The 19439-nt window shown below is 39.1% G+C and overlaps 1 protein-coding gene across 2 annotated transcripts in view; it reads left to right on the top strand.

Moving 5' to 3' along the window:
• The window catches only part of LOC148500833 (cadherin-8), a 434715-nt gene extending 415497 nt beyond the window's left edge, over positions 1 to 19218 (top strand). For both annotated transcript variants that reach the window (XM_088451277.1, XM_088451278.1), the window contains 2 exons: positions 12137 to 12388; positions 17235 to 19218. In XM_088451277.1, coding sequence (XP_088307403.1) covers positions 12137 to 12388; positions 17235 to 17728 — 746 coding nt within the window. In that variant the 3' untranslated portion in view covers positions 17729 to 19218. The remainder of the gene's footprint in view (positions 1 to 12136; positions 12389 to 17234) is intronic.
• The last annotated feature ends 221 nt before the right edge of the window (positions 19219 to 19439 follow it).

The following is a 19439-nucleotide window of genomic DNA, read 5'->3' as shown; positions in this document are numbered from 1 at the left end:
TTTACTCACTAGAATTAGGTGAGCATCAGGCATGAAACAAGCAGAGTTTCCTTGTCATGATTGGCCATGGTTTGTGGCTGACATATGTAAGGAGGGATTGGAGAGATGTACCTGCAGTCCTCCTTCAGGGTTTTTCAGGAGAGCCAAGGTCTCTCTCATTCCTTATCCTGTTTCTCTCACAGCTTGCTCTTGTCTCAGCCCATTTCTTTCTTTTTCAACCTCCTTCTTATAGTTGTGTTTCTCAGCCTGCCTCACTGCTTATCTCTTTCCCACTGCTCTGCCTGCCTATCTCACCTGTCTCTCTTAGCCTGCCTTTCTCTTAATTTTCAGTCTGTCTCTCAGCTTGTGTCTCTCCCAGCTTCCTATCACCCATCTCTCAAGTTATCTCTGTGCACAGCCTACAGTATGTATCACCGCCAGCTGTATCTTAGCCCTCAGACTGTCCTTATATTTTACCTTTTAGCCTGTCTATCTCAGACTATCTCTTAGCATGTCTCTCTTTTAACTCACACTCTCTATTTCATATTGTTTTTTTTCACAGCTATCAGCCTGTATTGTATGTCTGTGCTATGTCTCTCTCTTACCTGTCAGTCTGTCTCTATCAGCTCTTACCTCTCATAGCTTTCTCTCTCTTAGCTTTCAGCCTCTCTCATAGTTGTCTCTCTTATCTGTCATCCTGTGTTTTCTCTCTAACGTCTCAGGCTGTCTCTATCTTAGCTCACAGTCTGTCTCAGTGCTCAGCCTGTTTCTCTTTTATCTCTCTCAGGCCCTGATTCAGAGCCGGACGCTCTGACAGAGCGCTCGCTCTGAATCAGGGCGTCTTTTTTTTTTTTATGGAGCGGCCTCCTGGCCACTCGCGTTGCTGTGGGTTGCCACCCACAGCTAATGCAAGCGGCCAGGATGATGGTCGCGATGGTCTAGACCATCGTGACTATTGGGCTTGCGACAAGCCCCTTGTGGTAGGGTCTCGTGGCCGCAAGCCCCAGAGAGCTTTCGGCTCAAACAGAGTGGGGCCGCCCCCAAATGGTAGAAGTTCCCATGGGAATGCAACCATATGGCAGGCACCCCTCCGATCTGCCCACCAAAGGGGGCGTGCTGTCACTCTACATCAACAGCATGCCCCCTTTGGTGCGAGACCCGGAGTGACAAATTGCCCGTCGCTATCTGGGTCTCGCACATGCACACGACGGAGTCGGCTCCATCGTGCGCATGCGCTCTGGGCCCCCTTCAACCCGTTTGCGAGCGCTCAGCACTTGCGACCGGGTCTGAATCAGGCCCTGAGCTCCTTGCCTGTCTTTCTCTTTTACCTCTCAGGATTTCTCTTTCTCTTAGCTCTCAGTCTGTCTCTCTCGATACTCAACATGTCTCCATCTCTCCTTTACTTGTCAGTCTGTCTCTCTAAACCTGATTCCCACTCACAACTGTCTTTTTCTCAGCCTAGGTATGTCCATCATTAACCAATGGTTCCTACTTCCTATTCTTAACAATCAATGTTTTCAGCCCCATGGTGATGATTTTGAATTTAATCTCCAGGAGGCCGATGGTTGCCAAAATAACTTGTTTCATTCCGATGTAATGTTTGTCCTGCTGCAACACCACAAAGTCAGTGGATGTGCTCCTTTGTATTTGCACAAACTATCTTTCTCATTTATGCATGAGCACAAGTTTACTATTGATGGCTCAAACAATCTAATGGTTTTCGAACTGTGGCTACTTGCCATCAGTAGAAATGCAACTATGGCGTCAAGATAGAAATAATTAATTCCTGCCCTAAGCAGGATCCTACTTCAATGCCATAGCCAGACATAGTTAGTAACACCCAGAAAAATGGATAAGGCAGTTAAACTTCCCCACACACATAGCCAATGAATAAAAGCTCCAGGCTCTGCAAATGATTACAGTAACTGCAGGTATACTCAGCAGAACCTGGTGTTACTCATCATGAGCATAGAGCCTGTCACTGCCTTCAGACAGCCTCATTAGGCCATCATCCCCTCATTAAAAGTCCCATTAATGTTCCATCCACCACTGCCTCTTTACTTTCCATTAAATATGGTACTTGAATAAAGGGTTAAGCAGAGATGTGCCTTTGGAATTGCTACACAGTAATATATTATATCCGGAAGGAGTTTTAAATAGCAGAATTGATGGTAACAAGATCGACAGTGGGATGGTCCCTTTGGTAGATGGTTGGAGCAGTGATACAACTCGCTTCATAAAGTCATGTGAAGTGATTGTATTTTGAAGAGTATATTTTGGCTTTTAAACATTAAAGACCTTGAAAAATACTTTTTATATACAAGCTTTATAATTGTTTTATCGCTTCAACCCCATTTAGTGTTTTTACAATGGACACATTTTCTGAACTGTAGTGCTCTCGGAAACACAAAAGAACCAATATGTACGATTCAAAAATGCAAAAGTAAAATTGTAGGTTAGAATGGTTCTCCTGCTGTTTTCTAGCATCCTGCTGCAAAACCTTTGTTACATCTACTTATTCTAAGTTTCATGAGTTTCTTTTTCTTCCCCGAAGCTGCATGTACTGTTCTCTCTGTCCCTTTTATGTGTTACACATTCTTTTTATTGTAGCAGTTGGGAAAAGAGATAGATATCTGACATTTATTTATTATTATTACCAGTTATTTATATAGCACACATATATTCTGCAACACTTTATAGAGAATATTTGAACGTTAATATCGGTCCTGGCCCCAGTGGAGCTAACAATCTTTATTTCCTACCACATACGAACACATGTACACACTACAGTTAAATTTTGTCAGGATCCAATTAACCTACCAGTATATTTTTGGATTGTGGGAGGAAACTGGAATACCCGGGGAAAGCCCACACAAGCATGGGGAGAATACACAAACTCCACAGTTAGAGTTGTGGTGGAAATTGAACTCAAGACCTTAGTGCTGTGAGACAGTTATGCTAACCATTGCATCATCCATGCTGCCCGCATTTATAGCATATGTTACATTATAATACACAGTAAACAAATAACTTGTATTATACTGTAGATCTGATAGGGTTATTTCAGAACCTGGGACAAAAAGCATCAATGTGCTCGAAACTACAGTAACCAATCAGATATGTCCCTTTATTAATCTAGCGTGAGCTACTGTACACTGCATGGAAAATACTGCTTATACTAGTAGGACCAGGGACTGATATGCCCTAGGTTAATCCACTTGTAGCCTACTGTGGTGATACAAGTTACCCTGTTTGTTTTGCAAATGAGTATTGTTATCCTTTAATGTGATATTTATCCTGAGTCCACTAATGTCTTAAATACATTAATTGATGTATACTGAATAGCAGTGACAGCATGGTAAAATTTTAAGCCCTCGCGAGGCCTTTCCAACATCGTGGGCCCCTGCTTTGTTCTTACATGTGGGCCACTCTGATAATGTGTGGAGCATACTCAGTATTGGCGCAACTCCACTGCACATGAATGAAATTTGCACATGCTCAGAAGTTGACCCAGACTTTTGGACCAGATTGGGGACCGCAGTAGGATAATCCAGTTTTGCCAGGCGCACCTCCCTTTTGGGGTATTTAGAGGCAGTACCTTCTGCAGTGGTGATACTTTCCATCTCTACAGAAAGGATAGTTCTTCCTAAGATGAAAAAGAATACTCTCCAGCCAGGATTGTATATGAAAAAAGCACAGGCATCTAATTTCACTACCCTATAGGATGATCTAATATCATTTAGGCCCCAAATATCAGTCGCAGAGGAGGTCATCCTATTGTTGAGCTAATAATAGTAATTAGGAGATGAGGGCAATGTGCTTTTTAAAACTTAGGTAGAAATATATTATTGTTATATAAAATGATTTTATTAATAATAATAATAATAATAATAATAATAATAATAATAATAATAAAAAAATTGATTATAATTATTATAATTATTATTAGTACTAGTAGTAGTAGTAATGATCATAATAATGATGTTGATGATGATTATTATTATTAATACTATTATTAGTAGTAGTAGTAATAATAATAATAATAATAATAATAATAATAATATGTGACATAAATATATATTTGTATTTTAATTCCCCATACTCTTAATAAAAAAATCACTAAGTAAATGTACATTGGAAATGCATCACTGTAGTTTTTTTTCACTCTTATCTCTGGCATCTTTTGTGCATATTAAGAATAAAAATATGTTTCAGAACTGGAAACATCAAAATTCAGTAAATACCAAGGTGTCTGATTTAGTCATATGTGTCTCCTTGCGAGATTGGTACTAACAATGGACCCTGAGAACAGTTATGTAATACAGTCCTAATAGCGCGGCTCACATGCCAGTTGTCTGTTGGCGGCTCCCCAAGGAAAACGAGATGCAGAAGATAAGTTCTTTGCTATTTCATAACCTGACATTTTGCACGTTCATTTACCTTCACATAGGAACAAAGCCAAGCTGGCATTAATGCGAGAGGGTCAATCAATTGCACAGTGGGTGAATGTCAACTTAGAGCTTATTCATTTTTCAGACGTGAGATAAATACCTAAGGAGCACCAGTGCTTCTGTAGATCCTGGTCAATAGAGGTGTTGTAAATCTTGAAGGTAATTGAAGGTAACAAAACCACACTTTATTGTTGATAGCCATACTATAAACACACATACAGTATAGTACTTTTTACTATGTTTACTGTTTACTGGAAATTGATTACATTTGTTATACTGCATTAAAATCTCTTAATATGCTATATTTTCATTGTTTAATGTCAAATATCATAATAAATTATGTAGGAAAAGAAACACGATTGACCCAAGGTCATTGCAATGGGTCTGCGGACCGCACCGCGTGTCACCCTCGATGGGGGTTACACCAAAATGCTAACTCCTCCTCAGTGACAGGAGCCGGGTGCTGCAGTGTGATATTCTCCTGCAGCACTCCTGTCACAGGGGAGGAGCCGAAAGTGCAGGAACTAGTCTCCAGGGGGCAGCCCAGCATCACTGGGGATTTCCCTGAGACAACGCCCAGTTTTGTTAGGCCACTCCCCTTTTGGGTGCACACATCTCCACCACGCAAGGGGGATACGGAGTGCACATCAGGTGTCACCAGTCCCGGTGACACCTCTGTTGCAATGAAACCAAGGATATGATGGCAGAAAGGTATTAGCTTGGGTTAGCGATGAACAAACATCTTACTTTCAACATGTCCTCTTATTCATAGCGTGCTCCTCATAAATATATATATATATATATATATATATATATGTATATATTATATATACAATTAGAAAGAGAGAGGGAAAAATAGAGAGATACATGGATATGCTACTGTATATAGCTAGATCATGCTATATATATATATATATATATATATATATATGTATATATGTATATATTGGATATTCCTTTGTTACACCTCATCCCCCATCATCCCATTACATCATTTTGCCAAAATAACTGCATTTAGATTTGTATTATATTAGAAACCTTTTATGTTTTTTAAGGAGATCTGCAGGAATATTAATGACACGTTTGCAAACCTTCCTTTGCAAATACTTTATTGATGAATACAGTTATGACCATTAGCAGACTTTTCATAATTCATCTTAACAGTTCACATGACTTCTCTGTGCTGCTGTTAGCTAAAAAAAACCAAGCGCCTTCAAGCTTTATTGCAATCATACTCCCAAATGTTCTCATTGGCTATATATTGTACTAGAATTCAGTCTCGTCCAGCACTCCTGAACACCACTGTGTAACCATATGTGCTTTATTCATGGTAAAAACCATTAGAAAGCTAGCTATTCCCTGTCTACTGTATATTAATATTGTGACGACTATCAATTTATCAAGAAAATGTACAGTATAAGAATGCATTAATTTAAAATGCATTTAAGCACTGTTTGCAGGTGCATTTAAACTTTCAAATGCAGTCACTACTATAGTTCAGAGTCCAGCTTGGAAATGAGCAATCATTTACCATGTCAGACAGGAATGCAATACATGCTGCCTGACGTGTGTGTATGTGTTATATTATACCATTTCATTTTTATTTATTTTTTTCCAGCAAAATTCCCTCAGGCTCTCCTCAGTGATAGTAATACCAGCTGCTAAGTTGATTCAACAGTGTTTTCAAAATATGTAATTATTATTGTAATAGATTTATTTGGCTTTGAATGTCCTTTTCATCAATGTAGGGATTTGACAAGTTCTTAGTTTAAATCAATATATACAGAAGTTATGGTATGTCTGCAGCACAGACGATGTAATGGTAGCATTACTGCCTCACAGTACTGAGGTCGTTGGTTCGATACCCACTACGGCCCTAACTGTGTGGAGTTTGTATATTCTCCCTGTGCTTGCGTGGGTTTCCCCCGGGTACTCCGGTTTCCTCCCACACTCCAAAAATATACTGGTAGGTTAATTGGCTCCTAACGAAATTACCCATAGTGTGTATGTGTGTGAGCATGTGATAGGGAATATAGAGTGTAAGCTCCACTGGGGCAGGGACTGATGTGAATGGCCAAATATTCTCTGTAAAGCGCTGCGGAATATGTGTGCGCTATATAAATAACTGGTAATAAATAAAATAATAAATATAGCTAAGGTTGTCTAAATCACATAACACATACTGTATATAAAACATTTTTTTTTCTTTTTTTAAAAAAAACATTTTTGCTGGTTTCTTTACATGTGAGCAACTATAATAATTTCACTAAATACTTTACATTTAAAGGTTTGTCAGCTTAGTCTTAACTAAGTAGCAAAACTGAGAACCCACACTATCGAAAAAACAAAAATAAATATTATTATTAAGCTCTACAACACACAACTTTACTTTAGGCCCACCCAAAATTGAATTTCTATTTTTAAAATTGTTCTCTCAAGCATAATGGGTGTCTTAAATAAATTATGACATTAACACATAATTGCCTACTTTTGAAAAAGCAATTCAGGGAGTCTGTGAAAGCAACACCTATAAGCGTGGCGGTAAAGTGGGCATGTATTGCTACATCTGAGTGGCGTGTCATAATATTGACTTACATCCAAATGTAAATGAGCCCCAAAGCAGTTAGTAAGATCTACTTGTTGAAGAAAACACACTGAAACACTTTTCAGAAAATGCATGTAGCCATAGGGATCATTGTGCCTTATAACCAATGCAGGACAATGATACTAATGGTCCTATTTGAATGTATATATCTCTGATTATAAGAGCTTCATAATTGGGAGTAAGGTGCAATCAGGGAGATTGTTAGACTCTTCAGGGAGTCAGGGAGATTGCCACTATTTCATGGAGTCTCCCTGACAATCAGGGAGTTGGGAAGTATGTATTAACATGACGTTGGGACTTTCTTTCTGGTGTTACTTTTGTGTATTTGTATATTTTATTTTGTCTTAAAACAATATATATTATCTTGATGAAGGTCCATTAAGCAAGACTTGCAGAGTATAGGATAACTCCCTTTTATTACCACCACATTCTGGAGCAGCAGCACAACAGATCACTATGCAGTAATTAAAGTACTCTGCAGCTGCCCGCTTACCCACCAATGCTGCACAAAAATGCACACTCTGTAACCCTTAAAGCTCATTTAAATAGAAAATGATCTTGTACTGTATGTTTTCACACTGTGAAGGCTCCAGACCAAAGTGTATGGAAGTACTTGTGAGGCAGATTAGTGTGAACCTGCCTATTTGCAGGTGTACCAATTGTACCAAGTATATGCAAATGCACACTCAGGGCTGGCTCCAGGAGGAGCTGCACCCTGTGCAGAACGGGAATGTGACACGGCAGAAAAGGGTGTGTGGCCAAATTACCATCGGCCACCCCCCTAAATGACTTTATTTGGGAGTGTGCCCGTATGGCACGCCACCAGTATAATGGCAGGCTGGGGATACGACCCCAGCACTCTGTCAGTAGCTGGGCTGCCCCCAACTCTCTCCCTGCACTGAATGGATGCCACGAGTCATCCAATCAGTTTCTCTGCAGTCCAATATCGCCACTCAGCTGCGGCAGTGGGGGCCCCCACCCTCCCGACCACCCTCGGGACACTTCAAACTGTAAGTGGAACAGTGGAACAGTGACCAAAAAATTAGACTTTCCCGCTGAAATTGGGATGGTTGGGAAGGGTGTGCCCTCTATGGGGTGGCACACCTGTTCGACCGTACTGGTCAAACGTCCCAAGAGCCGACCCTGTGCGCACTAATGATGACTGTCAATCTTATCATACAGACAAGAATGGTATAACCAGGGCCTTAAATAGGGGTGTGAGTGGTGCTGCCATTCAATATGCATGGGTCTGGAGTTGTCACTATGGTACCTCCATTTGGCTTGCAGGGTGCCTGGAATGGCATCATGCAGCCAGTAGAGCTACTGCAGTCCTGCAGGAGTGTCTAATGGAAGCTTTGGGCACTCACCATGCAACCTTTAGAGCCATTTGCTACGTCCTAAGGAACCACCAGGCAATTCATTTCTTCCTGGTGCCAGCGGCTTTCCCTCTCAGTCAGGATGTCACATGTTCAGGAATGTGGAGCCAGCACAGAGTGTAAAATTGTCCTTTTACAGGCCAGCGTACAACTGTGTAAATGGGTTTAGTTCCATACACGCAAATTGGTAGCAATTATGGCCAACTAGTAAACAGATCTAAACTACGGGCCTGATTCAGAGGCACACGCTATTTGCATGTGCTCGCTCTGAATCAGGGCATCCCTATTTTTTTGACCGACCTCCAGGCTGCTCGTACAGCTGTGGGTGACCATGTGCGTGTGGCCTGGCAATGGTACTGATTATCGCGACCATCGGGCTTGCGAGGAAACCCTGTGGTAGGGTCTCAGGTCTCGCAAGCCAGAGTGGACTTCCTTCTCTAATAGAGCAGGAAGTCCACTACTGACATCACTAGTGATGTCAGTAGGACCGCCAACAAACAGCAGACGTTCCTTCGGGAAAGCCTCCATTTGTGCAGCCACCCTCCCTCCCCACCTATAAAACTATTTGTGTGTGCTCACTCTGAATCAGGGCGTCCCTATTTTTTTTTGGACCGGCCTCCAGGCCGCTCGCACAGCGTGTGCGTGCGGCCTGGTGATGGTCGTGATTATTGTGACCATCGGGCTTGCGAGGTGATTTCTCACTCGTTCCGGGGCTCGCGCATGCGCAGTGGCCCACCATCGACCGGCTTGCAAGCGCTATGCGCTCGTGAGCGGGTCTGAATCAGGCCCTAAGTCCAAAATCTCGATCTTGAAAGTAGATGTGCATGAGTGTGTTTTGTCCATATTTAACTAGGTGTACCTTGATCCTATTGGTAAGAGTGCAAAGTAATCACAGCCATCTTGCAGTGATAGCCAGTACTTACTCTGTAAAAACAGGTGTCTGCATAAAAGAAAGCCGATATATTAATAATGAAAATACATGACATTATGGTTGCTAAAACCAATATTTGTGTGGGATTTTGAATAGTTTTGTTTAGGAACAAAATAATAATTGTCCAAGTGGAACTCTGAGCGCTGCTACTAAACACATTGACAGTTAATATTCTAACATTCAATGTGTCACCTTAGAGGTTACAGTGAAAGGTTTAAAATGTACTTAATATTGAAACTGGACTACTGTATATCAATTTAATGATATTACATTCTTCTTGTGTATTGTTGAGAAGCCAGCAACATAACCTTTACTACATTACCATGAACCATCTCAATTTGAAATTTTATTAGAAATGTTTTTACATTCTCATTAAAAAAGCTCCAGGCTGTACGATAATTCCCAGTGTCTGGGGCTGATAGCACCAGAGCTGAATGACATTAGTGAGGCAACAATTGAGTGTCTTAAAACATATGAAAGTAGATCACATTTTCACCCTTTTCTCAGCAATTTTATAATATAGTTTTGACAGTGTTAATTTGTACCTGTCAACTAAATACATTGGAATGAGCCATTTTGTGAGCTTAACCAATATATATTCAATACTGCTACTACTTAATTCACTAGGACCTAGTAACCTTAAAGAAGTCCTTTGTGAGGTATCGAATGGAGGCAGCCATTTTGCAGGGCGGACAATAATAAATAGTAATTTATCACTCAATTAGGAACTAGTGTCATCATTGAGGGATAAAGTGCACAAGTGATGTCACTATTTGCTAGTGAATTGATAAGATTTACATAAATATTACTTCAGCTTACAAACTGACTATCCACATTGTATGTAGGTGACAAATGATCTTTAAACAGTGCAGAGCCATTTTGTTACTCATATATTGAAGTACCAGAGCTCAGCATCTTCTGTATGTTTTATTGTATCCTATAAACGCACATGCCCTTATGCCACCCTCTTCTGTATATCTTTCCAAAATACATACAGGTAGAAAATAATAATTAATTACATACAGTTTGTTCCCAAAGACAAATAATTACATAAATATATCACTCTTTAATATCTTTCTCCTGACATTTGTATTGTTTTTACCTTTTAACATGAGCAGCGAACATATAATGGGACAACGATTATAGAGACTGTGATTACTATAGTGTAGTACATGTTCCTATTGCCAGTCAATAATGTTGTTAATGATGTTTACAAAAAGGGGCATTTGCTGGATTCCCCCCAGGGCATGTCACCTATGTGTACTCATCCTAATGATAAAGATACAGTAGCAAAGATTTGGGATGTCCATTAGAAGTAATTTCTCTAAGCCAACTGCTATCACCAAAGACAGGAATCCATACTTTTAAAAGGGAAGTGACTCTATTTGCCAAATCAGTATTAAGCCAAAACTGTACCCTAAGCATGTTCTTACCGTTATAATCTCTGAGATCTAATATACTCTTCATTTCTCCTTCTAAACCTGAATACAAGCAATTTGAGAGATCTATTTCATAAGCAGTTCATACCCGTCAAAACATTGTGGGCCTGATTAGAAAGTATTTGCAATCAACATTCTACTGTATACCTATTTAATATATTTAACTGGTGGCAACATATCGGCTTAAAGAGGTTAAAATTTGTTCTTCCTGACAAGGACAATAATACAAGCAAATATCCATACAAACTGCCAAACTTGTCTACTATATAAATAGTAAAATAGTAGTAATAGCAAGGAACTGAAGAGTGCATCACCTTGCCCCATATAAAAATTTAGGATGGGGCCCATTGATACTGTTCTAGCCTACCATGCCTCTTTTGAGAGCAGAGTGTGAGTCTCTTCTATGCATGCATGGACCGAACCAGCACCTTTTCAGAAGAGGCCTCCACTCTGCCCTTTTCAGAGCAGAACGGGTTCCTCAGTGGTGCACGGGCACTGAATCTGCCGAACTCCTTGTACCACCACTGGCAACAGTATTATTGAAAATACTAATCTTTTGATCTGAACTTTGAGACTATACACTGCAAGTCTGATGTAGAGTGAGTACTCTGTCAGTTTGCATGTTGTATCTTGCATGATGGCACCCACAGAGAAGGGAGGGGTAGAGGAGAGGGCAGTTTGACCTAGCTAGAGTACAGTAAAGGCATGTTTATGCAAATGGGGCTCACGCAGACCTGCAAAAATATTCTTATACGCCTGTAAGGAGTAACATCTTATTTCATCTCCTAGAGATCAAGTGCAAATCCACACTGCTACCAATACCGAGGGCATAGACATCTCCAGATGTGATCGAAATACACATTATTCATTACTCATTCCGTCATTTACGCCCACTTTGCTAACAACTCTCCATCAGCCCCTTGCATTTACAAACCAGAAGCTTCACTGAAGGATAAAGATATCCAGTAATGTAATCTAAATAGGAGATTCCTAAAGGGCTTGGACATGTGATCAGCCTGTAGGACAACTGTGTTTGTGTTAAACCTCTGAGCAGTCCTAGTGCTACCAGTGTGTCTTTATTAAAACAACTGCAGTAATAAATAATGGATTCATAAATGTTCCCCAGAAAGCAGATCTGGGTATTGCTCTGTGTTTATTTATGCACCCGAGGTTAGATGGCAAATTCACTGAAATGAACAAACAAATTAGCCATAAATGCAACTCACATCTATGAATACGAGACTTAATTTTCCCATATAAACAATAACTATCTATCCTACTGTTTTTAAAATGTATTTATGTGCATTTATTTATTACTGCATAATTGTCTTGTTGTTTTTTGTTCCTTTTCCTAGATAATTCCCTCAGTATCTTGGCTAGGCATAATGGATTTAACCGCTTGAAGCAAGAAGTATACCTCTTACCAATCATAATAAGCGACAGCGGTAACCCTCCCATGAGCAGCACCAGTACCCTTACCATACGGGTCTGTGGTTGTAGCAGTGACGGCATAGTACAGTCGTGTAATGCTGAAGCTTATGTTCTACCGATTGGGCTCAGTATGGGAGCATTGATAGCAATTTTGGCATGTATCGTCCTGCTTCTAGGTACGTAATGTTCTTATTGCGTGTAAAAGCACTGCCATTCAGGTTATAGGCTTTCACACAGCTCTATTTGTGGGAGGATAAAAAAATATTTGTATAAAAAATCCTCCATGAACTTTGGAGAGTTAGTATGACAGTAACATTGACTTGGGGAATAAATTAATATTATCTGTTCTGAACTGTGAACCTCAAAGGTTGCAGCCTTTTAGGAAGTGCAGTAGGTTGTACAGTAGGTGCTGGGTACAAGTAAATGTTATTCAACTGTAGCAGAAATAAAAGAAAACAAGTAATTGTTTATAAGAATGCTACAAGCTTAGCCAAACAGGTAATACATACCACTAAACTGTCCAAGTTTGGGTAGAACTGTCCTAACATGAGCGCTCTGTTCTGTCCTGCTGTCACAGTCAGTATCATAGGCGTGCGCAGGTGCCGGACAAGGGGGTGCCGCTTCGGCACATCCTCCTCTGCCGGGTCATGGACAACCCCGCCCCCCCTCCATACGGGACATACACTTCCCACCTGGACTCACCTGGCCATCCAGGTGAGCAGTCTATGTCCTGTTGGGAGGTGTGGATGGGGTTGTCCAAGACCCGGTGGAGGGAGAAGTGCCGAAGCGGCACCCCCTGTGCCGGCACTTGGGCTCGCCATGCTCATGACTACATTGTCAAGATCTACCTTGCCCTAAAGATATATGTCCCACTCACTGCTGCACTGCATGTGGCTGTCTGTGTAAGTGTGGTTATAGGGATAAAGGGGCAATCTGTCACATACCCTAGGAGCATACCACCTCTGTGACATGGCCAAATCCCCTGTCCCAAACCTTCACTCACAATGGCTAATGCTAACTCACTCTTCACCCCTGTAGTCTCCTCCTCAGTCAATCACTGTGGTCTTGTGAAGTGGTTTCAGCTATTTTGGGACTGGCCAGAATAGAAGTTTTAGGTCTTGCTGTTGCATATGACTCCATTGTACTCCCCTCTACTAAAAAACCAGCTCATAGAGAACAGCCCTTTATCTTCCCCACTCTTTATCCAGGTCTACACTGCAACTTTTCTGTTTAGCATTATGCCTCTTCCAAGGTAAACCATAGCTCCACATTCTCTACAGGTGGGACGAACACCCTTTCAGTGATGTTGGGGAAATCTAAAACTCCATGATATAAACATGTAGAAGCTAGCACCCCAGAACTTGCAGTTGCCATACCGTGTACCATATCTATTCATCTGTTCAAATAAGCCACTCCAAAATGAAATGGAATTCTGGGTAATACTGTTTACATAATATCCCTGTCTATAGCCCTTCACATGCTGACCAGAAACACCTTTTAATGCACTCATAAGCTGGGACACTGTGGATTTGATGAGGAGGGTAACACAACTCACATAATAGCCCCACTCAGATAGAGCAGAGGTCTCTACTGTGCATGTGATGGATCAGTGGTACATTCTGAGAACTATCCTCTTCTAAGAACAATGTATATAAGGGTGTAGCCTCAATATACCTCTCATCGTATCATTTATCATCCACCTTAAGCTGAGCTGAAATTTGTGTCAGGAAGTATTAATACATTTTAATCATTTTAAATGTATTTGTTTTATCCAGGCATATTTTACAACATAAAGCATAAGACAGATAGTTCCTTCAGCATATTTGTCTTGTTGCCTGATATTACCTGTAGGGCAAAACAACTAAATAACTATGTTTTGAAAACAAAAGAGCAGAATTTTGAGTTTAAAGGTCTTTAAATTTATTAAAATGATCTATTTAAAAAACACAGGTCTGCAAGATGAGAGCATCATTCAAAGCTCCCAACATCTCTCATCTATTGTGTATAGGAAACACACAAAAGAGGAAAGATGTTAGGAGCTTCTGCATAATGCTTCTCTGAATCCAGCATTTGTGCAGAAGTTTATTGTAGGTGGACCCCATGCTGTGAAAAAGTAAGAGCGGAAAACTTTTAAGCAGCCTCACACTGTTTAATGAAAACTTACCAATGAATTAAAATAATGTAGACAAAAAGGGAACATACTTGATATATTCCCTGCTTCTATATTATCAAAGTAAGTCACTCTGTGGTGCATTTATTTCTGCTTTGTGTTACCACAAAACGCTGTCTTTAGAAACAAATCTAAAACATCTTTTTTATTTAGCCAGAGAGTTATTTTATTTAAAGATGATGTAAAGCAAGCCACATTCATCTTGTAACATCTTTAAATGTAATGGAGATACATGTGCTCAGACTTTATGTATGGAAAAGAGGGACATTTAAATACTTATGTTGAATATGAAGATGTGCCCAGTTTGAGAACAGTAGCACAGTGCTGTAACAGTGATCAATGCTCCCCTGTGCTGGCCCCGCCCCTAAACCTAAGGCATCATGACATCACGTCTAGGGGGCGAGGACGCCAACTCTAGTAAGTAGAGCACTGCCGGTTAGTAGTGAATGCTATAGTCACATTATGACAATATAATTAATGCAATGAAGTGTCTTAAACATAAGACAGAATATTGTCTAGACAGTTATTAATGAATCCAAAAGTCACATTTTCAATATAACATAAAAACACAATGAAATATACAAAAAAAATAAAGAAACTAAAAAAAATTCAAACATTTATTCTTGTAGAATTTCAAAATCCAATAGGAATCTTCATTCCTGCATTCATACAAATAGAAATGTCAAGTAAGTCATGCAAATAGACTCCTAAAGGTGCATACACACTACACGATATGCTCCCTGAGTGATATCGTGTAGTGTGTCCCCGGCAGGCTGTGCTCAATGTCGATCATAACATTGAGCACAGCCGCTGAACGATATCATTAACGATATCGTTCAGCGCCGGGCTCTCTCCCCCATTCCCTGACATGCAGCAACCTGACGAGATCGTCAGGTTGGCCTGCATGTGAGCCCGATGAACGATGATGACGAACAACCTGCGCGAAACGCGCGTCGTCGTCATCGTTCATCTTTTTGGGCTTAAAAATGGATGATAAAGTGGAAGACTGAACGATAACGATATCGTTATCGTTCAGTCGTCCACTTTATCGCCCAGTGTGTACGCACCTTAAGACTTATTTTAATATATAATAATAGCGCTTATGTTATAAGTACAACTCATCAATAGCATCTAGATGTGTCACCAATGTGCACCTTTATACCATACCTATAGCACCCCCAACAGATACACCTCCTATAGGTGTATCTACATGAGATCTACATGAGGGTGTAAAGGATATTTTAGGTGCACTCCTTTCTGTTCTGAAGGGTGCATATAACTTAATGCTGAAAAAGCACTTACATTTTGCTTCGGCTGTGAGCTGACAGAAAAAGGTTCTCATTCTACAGTTATATTGACACATTTTATTTTCCAGTTGCACTTTAGTGGAAAAGCAGAATTCTAGGACATGTTATCCAACATAAGAAAATACATCATACACAAAATGTTAAGGATTATGGACAAGCATCCTGTCCACTTAAAAAATCAGTTCCCGCCAATTGGTGTTTGCTGCCTTGATAGGAATAGGAATCCAGAAGCTCTTCAAATGAATCCAAATAAGCTAACTACTGGCACTCTGTAAGAAATAGAAGGTTGCTATTCTTACCCTATGAATTAGATTTTTCATCATCAGAATAATAAAGGCATAAACTGTCTGAAGAAGCAGTCAGTGGTCCAGTGAAACGCGTAACAAATTTATGCAGATTTGATGTATGTTTTATCTGATGTGAATAAATCAATGTCCTATGACAAATCCTTAATAAATAACTGTCTTTTTAAGAACTATTAGGGGTAAATTTACTAAAGTGAGAGTTTTTAGAAGTGAGTTTTAAAAGTGATGTTGCCCATAGCAACCAATCAGATTCTAGCTATTATCTTCTAGGAGGTGCTAGTTAAATGTTAAGTAGAATCTGATTGGTTGCTATGGCAACATCACTTCTAAAACTCACTTTTAAGAACTCTCACTTTAGTAACATTACCCCTTATTGTCTCTGCAGTTGGGGGAACCTGCATCAGAAAGGACTTTGCTTACATTATACACAAAATGCCACATTTAAAAGTCCCTATGTCACATGAATAATTTCAGTAATAATGTAAACTAAACCGTGTTTCAGAAGAAAACTAGAAAGGTGGAAGATGGTGGGCCTTTATTGTGCTCTTCGCACTTCTTTAAAGTGTGCTTGAAGGACCAACTAGAAGCACAGGTGCAAGTTAAGACAGGTGGTGATTTAAACTATTATCCATGGCAATGCAGCTTATCAGTGCAGTAAGAACCAGCAAAGCACTTTATGACCATTGTTATCTAATACACTTAGACACCTGTTTTTAAACCAATGGCTGTGAAGATATTAAATATTGTATATTATCAAAATTGAAACATTATTAAAATTTCCTGTTTTTCTTTTGGGTTAATTTTGTCAACATGAGCATTTGAACATGGTCATAATGTCTACACTATAGTTTATAGGTATTTTAACTCTAACCATAATGTTAACCCTAATTCTAACCCTCTCCCCTAATGCTAACCCTTTAACCGAACCCTAACACTACATTTCACTATTTTAACATGTCATATGTCAACATTTTGTTATGTCACCAACTTCCAGCTGTCAACATTTATGATATTGATATTTTAACCATTTCTACATCATAACTGTGGACATTCTGAATATTGAAATAGTAAATGTAGACCTTCTGACAGCAAACTGGTCTATCTTATGTCTAAATAAGAGGGGGAGTTTGCCCGCTCAACCTAACTGTGCAAATCTGACAAGTAAATTGTAGTGGAAAGAAACAGTAACACTTTCAGTTCTTCATCATTATTGTTTTGCTCACAATATATTTTTTTCCAGTGATTGTAGTTCTTTTCGTCACCCTCCGAAGACACAAAAATGAGCCACTTATAATAAAGGATGACGAAGATGTTCGTGAAAATATAATACGTTATGATGATGAAGGAGGGGGAGAAGAAGATACAGAGGCTTTTGATATTGCAACTTTACAAAATCCTGATGGAATTAATGGATACTTACCTCGTAAGGATATCAAGCCTGATTTTCAGTTTATGCCCAGGCAAGGTCATACATCTACTCCTAATGGCGTTGATGTGGATGAATTTATTAATGTAAGGCTTCATGAGGCCGACAATGATCCCACCGCACCTCCTTATGACTCAATCCAGATTTATGGATATGAAGGGAGAGGATCAGTGGCTGGTTCTCTAAGCTCTTTGGAGTCTACAACATCAGACTCAGATCAAAATTTTGACTACCTCAATGATTGGGGTCCTCGTTTTAAAAGACTTGGAGAACTTTACTCAGTTGGGGAAAGTGACAGAGAAACTTGACAATGAATCTACTCTTTTGCATCCTGGACTTTACAATTCTGTAATATTTTAGGGTCATTGTTAGTCAAGACTAATGTGGCCAACTTGTTTTAGAGACAAATTAGCGGCAGTCATCTTTAAGAAAAAATCAAGTACATTGTAATGTTGAACCAAAAATTGTGTACGTTAGGGGGTCAGTCTTGTGGAGTAAAGTTTGTGAAGTATCTAGAAGTCAAGTCATTGGATGTTCAATATTCACTTGGACCACCATGAAGATTGGAGTTTTGGCATCTGGGATGTCTGGGAAAACAGAGCAATTAAAAAAGTTGGAACTTTAGGCAAGTGGATTGTTGCTCTGTGATAACGTCTTCTACCAATAAAGTCTACTGCAACATTTTGAAAAAAAAAAAAGAAGGAATTAACCACTTTTTACAAAAGCAATATTTGGTCTTCTGATGAATTTTGATAACTTACTAATTCCCAACTGACTTCCACTGTGCGATGACTATACATTGTACATATTTGGTGGCCATCAAGCCACCAACTAAACATTGTCCTTACATGTTTTTGAGCCTTAAAAGATTCTCATGTCCTATCACTAATTAAAAAATTATAAAGTTCAGCTATGGTGTGTAGGTGAAGTGACATCTCCCCACAAGAGGTAATTTAATAAGGCATGCTTTTCCTGAGCCTTACCGCCAAGAATTGCAGGCACCTCTAAATAAATTAGAATTAAAAAAATATATATATGTAATTGCTGTATGTTGTTCCAAATCCTATTTATTTGTTAATTTCTCAAACTGCTATTTTATTGCCTTTATTTTTATCTCATGTCTTTATTTATTGAAGAAAAAAATGTTTAAAAAAATATATATATGTAATCTATATCCATTAATTGACCATTTATTTTTTTGTATGCACATATTAAATGTTAAAATTCATATACATTTTACAATTTTATGCGGCTTTTACCACCGCAAGAGGTAATTTAATAAAGGGGAATGGTTATTTGCAGTAGTTGAATTTTAATGGAAGGCTGATACGAGAAAACTTTTTTTTCGAGAGAGACTTTGTCAGTTTTTATATTTTGTTCAAAATTACAGTATGATATATGGTGTTTTTTATTACAAGCACAAACATCTGGAAGTAAACAGGTTCATGTGAATATTTAAACTTTAGAATTTAAGAGTTTTACACATTACACTGTACAGTGACAGACTCACGCTTGTAGTTATCCAGTGTTCTAGAGCAAAAATCAGTGTATATATAATTTTAGTGTTTACGTCAGCATTTCTTTCTATGATATTTGCTAGTTATGCACAGGGACACTTGCACATAAAAATTGGCAGCTCCAGCGGCTGCACTCATAATAAATTTGCAATTATAAGTAGAAATTGTATTATAAATTGAAGTATCACATGCAGATCATTTTAATTTTATACTTTGCTCTGAAGCTATATTATCATTTGTTTATTTACTTCATGTATTGAAAAATTCCTGTATTGTTTACTACTTGGTGAAATATATTTTTATAAATATCTTTTTGGTCTCTTTTCCTTGCAGAATGGAAGTGTAAAAAATGGATGTTGTGTGATTTGTCTAAATGACAACATTATGTAAATAGTGAAAGGGATCCAGTATATTCAATGAATTTCAGGAAATCTTTTAAAAAAAATGTTTTTGTAACATTTATAAATCTGATGTATGTATAACAAATATTAATTTGAAAACC

This window comes from Taudactylus pleione, unplaced genomic scaffold (genome assembly GCF_031769625.1).
Source record: "Taudactylus pleione unplaced genomic scaffold, aTauple2 ptg000545l, whole genome shotgun sequence".
NCBI lineage: Eukaryota > Metazoa > Chordata > Amphibia > Anura > Myobatrachidae > Taudactylus > Taudactylus pleione.
Note: the sequence above shows the minus strand (reverse complement) of the source record. Positions and strands in the feature narration are given on the sequence as shown.